Here is a 12,194-nt window from a genome sequence, read left to right as displayed (position 1 = left end):
AGTCGGACAGGACTGAGCGACTTTCACTTTTCACTGCCAGTAGGAAGCTAAAGAAGTCCGGGTTTATCTCTGATGCCTGTTGGTGCATATTGATCATTTGGGTCAGTACTGCCTGCAGAGTGTTTCCTGCAGAATTAAGTGAAGCCTGTTTTTCCTGTATTTACAGTCCTGGTTTGATTTTTAATTCCTGGTTTCCTGAAGCATCCTGACTGAAATATTTTTTTATTTACATTGCTGTAAACATTTTTTCCCAATGAAACAACAATGAAAAAGTTAACTAAAAGATGAAATCTGGAAGCACTACACATCTGATGGATGTATCTTTTAAGTCATTTTTTATTATAATAAGGATATGGATGTTTACAAATTCCCTTTACTCTTACCTTTAACTCTATAGACGCTCCACGTTTGCCGAATAGAATTTGGAGTGTGCATCGCTGAGGATAAGACATCCATGGAGGGGAGTCTAGCATAGGGCCCAGATCCCTGGATTCTGGAGCCAGACTGCTTCTGGATCGCAGCTCCACCACTTACTAGCTCTGTGACCTTGTGAATTACCTATACCTCTGTGCCTCAGCGGAGAAGGCAGTGGCACCCCACTCCAGTACTCTTGCCTGGAGAATCCTGGGACGGGGGAGCCTGGTGGGCTGCTGTCTACGGTGTCGCACAGAGTCGGACACGACTGAAGTGACTTAGCAGCAGCAGCAGCAGCAGCTATGCCTCAGAATCCTCAACTGTAAGACAGGGATAAATATAGTTACCTAAATCAACAATTGTTATGTTGATTGTATGATTTAAATATTTATTCAGCACTTAGAATAGGATCTTTCACACTGTAAGCACTATATAAGTGTTTGTTGAATAAAATTTTTTAAAAAATAAAACAATTACAGAATTTTTCCCCCTGGTTTGCATGCTTTACAGGATAATTGCACTTTGGCCTGTGTATTAACCTGTACATTTTAATGAAGCCTCACTGCCTATTTCCCCAAGGCATTCTTGCTTGGTAGAGCTTGCTTTTTGGAGGTGGTACTTTCTTGACTCAAGAGCTAGTTTAGAAATTATTTGATAAATTAGAAATATCTTTATATTTAATAGTCATTTTATGTTGCTGAGTTATTTACAGATTTTGCTGCTTTGTAAAATTAGAGAATATATTAGTCCATATCATTATATTTAGTGGCTGTTATCCTATATCAGATTTGGTTAGGTAATTTCGTTGTATTTATAGATAAATGCAAAGAAGTTGTTGGTAGAACTTGAATTCTGGTTAGAACAGCTACACTGGGAGTGAACTCTAGCTCATGTAGATGATAGCTCAGTGTAAGGAAAAGGCAAGCCGAAGTACTGAGAATATGAGAAGCAGTGTGAAGACACCATATTAAAATTTGCTGTAAAGCGTAAATTAGTGAAACCAGCAGATTCCTCCTTAAGTTTACAGAGGACTTTCAGAAGTAAAGACTGTCTTCCTATGCATTAATATACTTGGAAGTAGGAAAAATAGTTGTTATCCCTATCTTACCAAGAAGGTAATTAGAAGTCTACAGAGGTTTAGGAACAAGATCAAGTTCGTTAAGTGCCTCAGCCAGGACCAGAATTCAGTTTTTCTGTTCCCATAACTTTGCTCTTGTTTTCTCTTCACAATTATTTATTTTAGAGTCTCATAGGTAATCTCATTTTTCCTTTTCACAATTTTCCTGTTAATTCTCTAGAAACCCTCCTTTATATAGCAGCTTTCCCCACTGCTCTGTGGTGACTGTCTTCGTCTAGTTACTAAAGTCCTGAAAGATGTGTTGATAGCCACATAGCGAGTTCCCATAACATGGGTCCCAAGGAGTTGGTGATGGACAGGGAGGCCTGGCGTGCTGCGATTCACGGGGTCGCGGAGAGTTGGACACGACTGAGCGACTGAACTGAACGAGAGCTTTCCACAGGGGTGCCTGTGATTATCTCCCTTTCAAAACAAGATAATTTCTTAAAGTACAGAGAGTTCTTTAATAAAAGAATGATTAGTATATTTTTGAAATACAGATGTGATTATAGATATAATTTCAGCCTTTGCAAATAACAGATTTGGGGTTATCATTCCTATTGAATTACAGTATTAAAAATATGAGATCAATTGGCTAGAGTATGAAGAATGGTCACCTGCAATTCTAAAAGAGAATTTTTATAAATTTAACAGGAAAGTTATTGAAGGGTGAGAGGAAGTTGGTTTGTTTGGCATTGTTAATGACTAACTGTAAAGAAGAAGTAAGAATATGTCATTATGGAAAGTTAATACATAATGCACACACTACTTGGGGAGGAGGAAATGGCGACCCACTCCAGTGTTCTTGCCTGGAGAATCCCGTGGACAGAGGAGCCTGGTGGGCTGCAGTCCGTGGGGTCGCACAGTCGGACACGACTGAGTAGTCGCTCCTTGGCCCATCACATACATAGTGCATACACCACATGGCATCTTCCTTGAACAAAATGTCACCATAGACTATACTAGAGAAGCTGAGAGCAAAAAACCTACCAAAGCTCAGAGAATAGACTGAAGATAGCTAGAGTATACAATGAATGTGGAGTCCAACATATAACCTTCTTTAAAGTTTTATTTCCCAGTTATGACAGTAATACTTTCAGTCTTGTCAAAAACTAACCTATTGGGTAATGGTAACTGAACCAAAAGGTAATGAAAGTTATTTTTAAGGCTGTGGAGGAGCCAAAAGATGTCATTAAAAACCATGTACTAAAAAATATAGAGCCTCTTAAGCTCTAATTAAAATACTAATTTTAATACTCTGAGCAGTCTTATTTCAAAACCTGAAGATACAAATAACTAAAACTAGAAGGAAGAATTGTTATTGGTAGTTAAGCTGATAGGTGAAGTGATAGGTGATAGCCAAGGACCCAGGAAATCCTGTCAGTAGCCAAGTAAGTCGAGCTCTGAAGCACCGTGTGAAGTCGTTTAATATAGCTACTAAAAGTGACTTTGAGGATGGCAGTGTCTAGTGATATTGTATAATAGTGTTTTCTCTTTTTTTCTTGGTCAAGAAAAGCTTTTTTTAGTTAATATACTCCATTTTGGAAGTTGCTGGTAAGCTATTTGCAGAAAAGCAAAGAAATTCACTAAAATACTAAATATGGGGGTTATGAGTAACTTTTATTTTCCTTTTATTTTCTAATTTTTACATGATGGTTATGGATTAATTGTATTATTAGAAAAAAAGTGTTTTTTAAAGGTATGAAAATGTATAAAGAACAATTTCTATCAAAACGTCAAAGGACTAACTTTCCTCTATATAGACATAATATATATATATAACAGGATCAGCTGCTCAGCGCTTGTGGGACCCTACAGCTTTGCTAACTGTCTGGCTCTGCTTCTCTCTTTCTTCCTTTCTCTCTCTCCCCCTCCCCCCTTCCTTCCTTCCTTCCCTTCCTTTGCTTTTTTCTTCTCTATCATCAAAAGATTTGTTAAAATTAAGTCATCTTCCAAAACAGCCACAGGCTTTTCACTCATTAACCGAGTATCTTAAGAAACAGAGCACCATTTACAGAAGGTGTAAGATAAGGAGCAGAAAACTACAGTTAGACTGAAGGGAAAAAAGAAAGATATTATTTTTGATTGGATTTATGCAAGTGATGTTAAAAATCGTATTCTTGATACCTGATTATTTTCCTTATAGATGATGAAGAGCGAGAACTTCAAATGGATCCTGCAGACTATGGAAAGCAACGTTTCAATGATGCCCTTTAAGCCGTGAAGGAAAACTTCAGATAACCTAAAGTGCTGTAAAATGGAATCATTTCCACTTTGTCAATTTTGACTTTTGTTGTAAAGATCAGTTATATCAGTTGTAAAGATACATTGAGATAGATTTAAGGAAAAATTTTAATGAAAGAATGTACCCATGTACATATGTGAACTTTTCATATTGTATTATTAAAGCAGAGACTTCTGGGGTTATGTTACAGTTGAGCCAAAAACAAAGTAAGAAAAACTTTAATCTTTGCATTTAAAGCAAACTAATGTATATTTTACATTTTATTGAAGCTAATTCTTTCCACAAATAGACAAACAGGATAAATGGTTGTACAGTTTATATGTTGCGCATAGCGGAACCACAGTGAGAACAATTGTTCAGTTGAAAAACTTTTTATACACTAATATATTCTTGTTAGCCCAACAGGTGTTCTGTTCTATCCACTCTTTTCTCAGGCTGTTCAAGGAGTCATTCCTAGAACAGTTTCATAAAAGAGAGGGGCACCAAAGCCAAACACTGGGCAGCAACGTGCAAAATCACCCCCTCCTGTTCCTATTCCATGTGAGTGCCGACGTGTTTGATAGATGAGCTTTCAGCTGAGGCCTGATGTGAGCAGAGAAAACCTGCAAAGATGTAACAGTATTTATGAGTTATACTTACCTTACTTCATGAAATTGTGAAATGCATGATTGATGATCTATTTTCTTTTTTTATTTTTCCACATAATATCAATACCGTTTAACTATAACCGTTACTGGCTAAAATTTTTATTATATTTTCAGAGTTAAAGTTGGTGAAGATATTAATGATTTAAATGCCAGATTCCAAAAGAGGTTAAATCAACCTTGAAATGAATTTTCAGTCAGTATTTCAAAGCTTCTCTGGTAGTTTTAGTGACCTTATTTGACTAGACTTTTTCAGAAGTATTAAATAAGCAGTTTTAAAAGGTTTTTGTTAATGCACAGATAAACAGAAGTACAGTGAGGTCTATAGCCATTTTATTAAAATAGCTTAAACGTTTGTAATGAAGATGAATCTATCTACTTAGTATGTTAGTTGAGAGCCCATAAACCTCACATTTGCTAGGCTTAAAAATTATTTTAAATGGATTTGTCTTTTTTGACACCCTTCAGTAGAATATGTAAGCTAGCTAATCCTTATTTTCTGATTGAAAGCACTTTTAAATCTTATTCCCCACCCCCTAAATAAAAGGTTTTGATCATGAGAAATTTAAACTTGTTAACTTTGTTTTTCAGAAGGGCTACTGTTAACTGCACATGAACATGAGATGCTTTTCTTTTACCCCCCTATAACTCAGGTTCTAGTCAAAATTCACTTACAGAGGCTAAAAAAAAAAAAAAAAAGGTTGTTCACTTATTGGAGGTGTAAAAATTCTTAGATCTCTGTTTAAAAATTATTTAGCAACCAAGAAAAGATGTAGTGATTTACTAAAATTGTTTTTTCTACCATATCAAAGTAATTCATGTTTTTGCTGTGAGTAGAGTCAGGCCTATAATGATAGTTTACAGCATTTTTTAAAGTGAAATTAAAGGGAAGTGATGTATACCTTTTGGAAGTTAGGGTGGGAAGATGAATCTGAAACATATTCCTAGTAATACTTTATATTTAAATACTGCAAAATCTTTACAAATGAAAACCATGAAATTTCCTGCCTTAGATCCTTTGTCATGAAAACAGTCCCTTGGTTATATGGTAGCTATTACTTACACAGCAAAATTTCTTCAATTAGCAGTCTAGACATTTTATAAACTGAGAAATCTTGGATCAATTGATAATATTTCTGACTGTATTAACATTTTAGTGCTATAAAATACTATGTGAATCTCTTAAAATCCTGACATTCTACAGTCTGTATTAGACATCCTGGTTTTATAATGTTTTACTTCTGCCTTACAGTTTATGTTTTTTAAATGTATTTTTGCCCTGAATTCAGTGTTAATTTGATGGAAACTCTGCTTTTAAAATCATCACTTACTGGGTTCTAATAAATTAAAAATTAAACTTGTTTTCCTATTTTTCTGATTTTTATTCATATACAACACATTTATTCCATTTATTATAAATTAAACAAAAAGTTCCAAGGTTCCAAGGCCTATAAAGTTCCAGATAATCAGATTTTCATATAACTGAAACAGTGCAGTTGTGAGGCTAGAATCTCATGAGCAAGCATAATAGAAATGAGGCTAAAAGTAGTGTGGAAGGGGTAAGATAGGGAGAGCCACATAAGTTCGGGTTATTTGCTGCTGCTGCTGCTGCTAAGTCGCTTCAGTTGTGTCCAACTCTGCGCGAATCCATAGAGGGCAGCCCACGAGGCTCTCCCATCCCTGGGATTCTCCAGGCAAGAACAGTGGAGTGGGTTGCCATTTCCTTCTCCAGTGCATGGAAGTGAAAAGTGAAAGTGAAGTCGCTCAGTTGTGTCCGACTCTTCAAGACCCCATGGACTGTAGCCTACCAGGCTCCTCCGTCCATGGGATTTTCCAGGCAAGAGTACTGGAGTGGGTTGCCATTGCCTTCTCCGGGGTTATTTGCTATTGACCCAATAAAGAGAAAATGCAGATATAAAATATACATGGAAAAACGGTTCCAGAGAAAATGTGAATAAGACTGCAAAGTCATTTCTCAAACATATCCCTTTATTTAAAAGTCTTAAGATTATATGCTTTTTTTGACTTCTCATTTGTATCATCCTGTAACAAAATTTGCTAGAATATGAGGGTAGAGAATTAAAAAAAAAAACACACACCCAACATATTTATGCGGCAGACAGTCACTTCCCATAATGGCTGACCTTGGAAACTTCTTTCACATATTTTACCATACGGCTCCAATAAAACAATGTAACATGAATTTATTTTCAAAGTTTAGGTTATTAAGTCTTAACATCACATGTGGGCCATTAACATTTGATTCTAACTGGACTATATCTAATTCCTTTTAAAAGATATCCCTCACTAAGGGTTCTAGATGAAAATTAAACCAACTATCCCAGAAAAAGAGTGGGCGGGAGCGGGGAAATTTCATGGTCCATGTAACAAATGCATACAGGGTAAATTCCTCCTGGACTTGAAGACAACATGCATGCTGGTGCTCTGCTTTCACCACTCATTCCTGCTGCCCTCTGCTTGTTCGCCGTTCTCAGACCAGCCCCCAACCTCAAAGCTCTAACCAAGATTTCTAGCAGGTCAGGTTTTCTTAGTTTTGCCCCCGAGAGACGCTGCTCCTCCTTCCTTAGGTACAAAAATCTGAGGGAAGGCCGACTTCTGATTTAGTAATTTATCTAGCCCTCCTGGCAACTATAAAACTGGACAAGATATTGATACATTAAACAACTGTTTTCAGGTAGCACAAAACTGAAACTTCTCAGAGAGGAGAAACTTGAGCAGTTGAGCCCCACAGTCACCCTGCTCCCTGAGGTGTAAAGAGGCTGGAGTGCAAGCCAAGATGGCGATCACGTGGGGAGCAGCTGAGACGCTGGGATCTGTGGGGTGGGGTGTCAGAGAAGGAAGCTATTTAGAGAGGTGGCCTCAGAAATCCATAGAGGGGTTCCCACAAGTCGACGCCTGAGGACAGGGTATGTAACCATAGCAAGACCACCTGGTATTTAACCGAAGGGCAGTTGCGACAAAGATGAGAGTGGAACAGAGATACCCGAGGTCAAGCAGTGCGGGCACAAAAACAAGTGCTGAGGGACACTGGGTGTCTGGGCCTCCTAACGTGGAACTCTTCATAACAACAGTGTATCCAGCTAAAACACGAGAAAGACTGCACTTTAGGAGTATAAAGACCATGCCCCGGAGTAAGACCTACCGTGCTCTGACACGACCAGCAGGGGAGTCAAGAGTATGGAGATTTGGGTCCTGCCAAGTTAGAACTTCTGAAACGCCTTGCTTTCCACAGATATGAACTAATGAAGCATGAAACCAAGCCTACACTAGTTTAAGGTGACCACCCAGGAACTGAAATACTGGCTAGAGTAAGAATCATCAATTTTCAGGAGGTAATAGAATGCAGACTCTCTACAAGAGATACACAGTATTCAGTATTCATTAAAAAATTATCAGATATACAAAGACAAAAGAAATTGTGATCCATAGTTAGAAAAACTGAGACGGCCTCTTTTACTGTTGTTATGTTGTTATTTGCTAATGCAGGTGTTAAAAATATGTTCAAGGATTAAATGAAAATATGAGTGAACAGAGAATCTTAGCACAGAAACAAAAGTTATAGAAACCTAATGATAGAGCCTATTACACAGAATGAAGTCAGAAAGGGAAAAACTATTGTATATTAACACATATACAGGCAATCTAGGAAGATGGTGCTGATGAACCTGTCTGCAGGGCAGCGTTGGAGACAGCAGACACAGAGAACAGACTTGTAGACGCAGGGCAAGGAGAAGGTGGGAAGAACACAGTAACACGGAAACACACATGACCACACGCAACATTACAGAGCCAGTGGAAACCTGCTTTCTGACACAGGGAGTTCAACCCGGTACTCTGTGACAACCCAGAAGGGTGGGATGGGCTGGCAGGTGGGAGGGAGGTTCAAGGAGACAACACATGTATTATACCTATGGCTGATTCATGTTGGCAGAAACCAACGCAATAATGTAAAGCAATTACCCTCAAATTAAATAAGTTTGAATAGACACCTAATGAGAATTCTAGAATTGCAAAGTACAATAACTGAAATGAAAAATCCACTGGATGGGTTGAATAGCAGATTGGAGGTGGCAGCAGAATGAACTTGAAGACATAAATATGTAGTATTCAGTATTTGGAAATGGAAGGCTGAAATGCTGAGACCCTGAAATGTGAATTTGGAATTCATTCTTTGAATATTAAGTCCTCAAGATGCTGCCCAGCCCACTCCCTAACACATAAGCCTAAAGAATCCATCATGAAACAACATGGATCATTCTTGAAATGACTTACTGCGCAGAGAACTGTTTTGAGTACTAGGGAAGCAACAGTGACAGATGCTGCCTTCATGGAACTTCCATGGCAGAGGGAGTGGTAATTATTTTCTATCAGTTCAGTTCAGTCGCTCAGTCGTGTCCGACTCTCTGCGACCCCAAGAATCACAGCATGCCAGGCCTCCCTGTCCATGACCAACTCCCAGAGTTCACTCAAACTCATGTCCACAGAGTTGGTGATGCCATCCAGCCATCTCATTCTCGGTCGTCCCCTTCTCCTCCCGCCCCCAACCTTTCCCAGCATCAAAGTCTTTTCCAGTGAGTCAACTCGTCGCATGAGGTGGCCAAAGTATTGGAGTTTCAGCTTTAGCATCAGTCCTTCCAATGAACACCCAGGATCGATCTCCCTTAGAATGGACTGGTTGGATCTCCTTGCAGTACAAGGGACTCTCAAGAGTCTTCTCCAACACCACAGTTCAAAAGCATCAATTCTTCGGCGCTCAGCTTTCTTCACAGTCCAACTCTCACATCCATACATGACCACGGGAAAAGCCATAGCCTTGACTAGACGGACCTTTGTTGGCAAAGTAATGTCTCTGCTTTTTAATATATTATCAAGGTTGGTCATAACTTTCCTTCGATAAATGCTATGAGAAAAATTAGATCTGAATAAATAAAGGTGATGGAAGAGTGCTATTTCAAATAGGATAGCCAGGGAGGGCTTTCTGAAGATGTGGTGTGAGAACAAGCCATATGAATTTCCTGCGCAACACTATTTAATAGAAATGTAATGAAAGCTACCTATGTAACTTAAAAATTTTCTGGTAGCCTCCTTTAAAAACTAGGTGAGGGAATTCCCTGGCAGTGGTTAGGACTCCAAGCCCTCACTGCCAAGGGCCCAGGTTCGATCCCTGGTCAGGAAACTAAGATCCCACAAGCTGCAAGGTGCTGTCAAAAAAAAAAGTGAAATTCTGATATTTAACCAATATGTCAAAAATAATACCATTTCAACATGTAATCAATAGAGAATACTACTGAGATACTTAATATTCTTTTGTACTAAATCTGAAATCTAGTGTATATTTTATACTTACAGTACATCTCATTTTGGACACTAAATTGTCACTGGAAATATTTGATTGGTATTTAGAGTTTATAAAACTTATAGTTGAATGAATCTATCTATGTATTCATGTCCAAGCATACTTACGATAGACTTTACTTTTTAGGAAACTCTCAGGTCGATAGCAAAATTGAATAGAACATAGCAGAGACCCAATATGCCCTATTCCTACACACACACAGTTTTCCTCACCACCAACATCCTACACCAGTGTAGAATTATTGAATTGATAAACCAACACTGACACAAAATTATTAACTAAAGTCCTTAGTTTATGTTAGGATTCGTACTTTGTATTGTAAATGCTGAGTTTAGACAGACCTATAATGATGTGTAATCACAACTATAGTATCACACAGAATAAATTCACAACTCTAAAAATCCCTGTGTTGCACTTATTCCTCCTCCCTTACCCCTAAACTCCTGGAAATCACATCTCTCTTTTACTGTCTCCAAAGTTTTGAGTTTTCCATAATGTCATATAATTGGAATCATACAGTATATAGCCTTTTCAGACTGGTTTCTTTAACTTAGTAATATGCATTAAGATTCCCCCAAACCTTTCCAGGTACATCTGCTGGATCATCGAAAAAGCAAGAAAGTTCCAGAAAAACATCTATTTCTGTTTTACTGACTATTCCAAAGCCTTTGATTGTGTGGATCACAATGAACTGTGGAAAATACTGAAAGAGATGAGAATACCAGACCACCTGACCTGCCTCTTGAGAAACCTGTATACAGGTCAGGAAGCAAGTCAGAACTGGACATGGAACAACAGACTGGTTCCAAATAGGAAAAGGAGTACGTCAAGGCTGTATATTGTCACCGTGCTTGTTTAACTTATATGTAGAGTACATCATGAGGAACGCTGGGCTGGAAGAAGCACAAGCTGGAATCAAGATTGCCGGGAGAAATATCAATAACCTCAGATATGCAGATGACACCACCCTTATGGCAGAAAGTGAAGAGGAACTAAAGAGCCTCTTGATGAAAGTGAAAGAGGAGAGTGAAAAGGTTGGCTTAAAGCTCAACATTCAGAAAACAAAGATCATGGCATCCCGTCCCATCAATTCATGGGAAATAGATGGGGAAACAGTGGAAACAGTGTCAGACTATTTTCTTGGGCTTCAAAATCACTGCGGGTTGTGACTGCAGCCATGGAATTAAAAGACGCTTGCTTCTTGAAAGGAAAGTTACGACCAACCTAGACAGCATATTAAAAAGCAGAGACATTACTTTGCCAACAAAGGTCCGTCTAGTCAAGGCTATGGTTTTTCCAGTAGTCATGTATGGATGTGAGAGTTGGACCATAAAGAAAGCTGAGAGCTGAAGAATTGACGCTTTTGAACTGTGGTGCTGGAGAAGACTCTTCAGAGTCCCTTGGACTGCAAGGAGATCCCAACCAGTCCATCCTAAAGGAGATCAGTCCTGAATCTTCACTGGAAGGACTTGATGTTGAAGCTCAACCTCCAATACTTTGGCCACCTGATGTGAAGGGCTGACTCATTTGAAAAGACCCTGATGCTGGGAAAGATTGAAGGCGGGAGGAGAAGGGGATGACAGAGAATGAGATGGTTGGATGGCCTCACTGACTCAATGGACATGAGTTTGGGTAAACTCCAGGAGTTGGTGATGGACAGGGAGGCCTGGCGTGCTGCAGTCCATGGGGTCGCAAAGTGTCGGACATGACTGAGCGACTGAACTGAACTGATACCTTTTCAGGGATTCCCTGGTGGCTCAGATGGTAAGAATTCACCTGCAATGCAGTAGACCTGGGTTTGATCGCTGGGTTGGGAAGATCCCCTGGAGGAGGGCACGGCAAACCACTCCAGTATTCTACCCTGGAGAATCCTCATGGCCAGAGGAGCCTAGTGGGCCTACAGTGCATGGTGTCACAAAGAGTCAGACAAGACTGAGCAACTAAGCATATATCTTTTCATGGCTTGATAGCTCATTTCTTTTTAGCTGAATAACATTCCATTTTATGGAGGTACCACAGTTTTTTTTATACATTTACCTACTGAAAGACATCTTGGTTGTCCCAAATTTTGGCAATTATGAATAAAGCTACTATAAACATTTGTGAGCAGGTGTTTGTGCAGACATAAATTTTTAGCTCCTTTTAGTAAAAATCATAAAATTTACTGTTATACACTCACACATAAGGGGGCTTAAAATGTATAATTTCAGACTTCCTTGGTGGTCCAAGAAAGTCTTAACCTTGGTGGTTAAGAATCCGCTTACCAATGCAGGGGACATGGGCTCAATCCCTGGTCAAGGAACAAATATCCTGCATGCACATCGATCAACTAAGCCCGAGTGCCTCAACTACTGAGCCTCCGTGCCACAGCGCAGGCTAGAGAGCCTGGTGCAGCAA

At 39.0% G+C, this 12,194-nt stretch overlaps 1 protein-coding gene across 4 annotated transcripts in view; it reads left to right on the top strand.

The window, feature by feature from the left end:
* GOLM2 (golgi membrane protein 2) overlaps positions 1-5,781 on the top strand; it is an 84,697-nt gene extending 78,916 nt beyond the window's left edge. For 3 of the 4 annotated variants that reach the window (XM_055436242.2, XM_055436244.2, XM_055436245.2), the window contains one exon: positions 3,678-5,781. In XM_055436242.2, coding sequence (XP_055292217.2) covers positions 3,678-3,748 — 71 coding nt within the window. In that variant the 3' untranslated portion in view covers positions 3,749-5,781. Of the gene's footprint in view, positions 1-397; positions 737-3,677 lie in introns of all 4 variants that reach the window. The other variant, XR_008687262.2, reaches the window with a different exon arrangement.
* Positions 5,782-12,194: the final 6,413 nt, after the last annotated feature.

The sequence above is a fragment of the Moschus berezovskii genome, chromosome 9 (genome assembly GCF_049115385.1).
Source record: "Moschus berezovskii isolate FMDL1 chromosome 9, NW_MosBer_1.0, whole genome shotgun sequence".
NCBI classification, from domain to species: domain Eukaryota; kingdom Metazoa; phylum Chordata; class Mammalia; order Artiodactyla; family Moschidae; genus Moschus; species Moschus berezovskii.
This window is presented reverse-complemented; position numbering and strand designations above follow the sequence as displayed.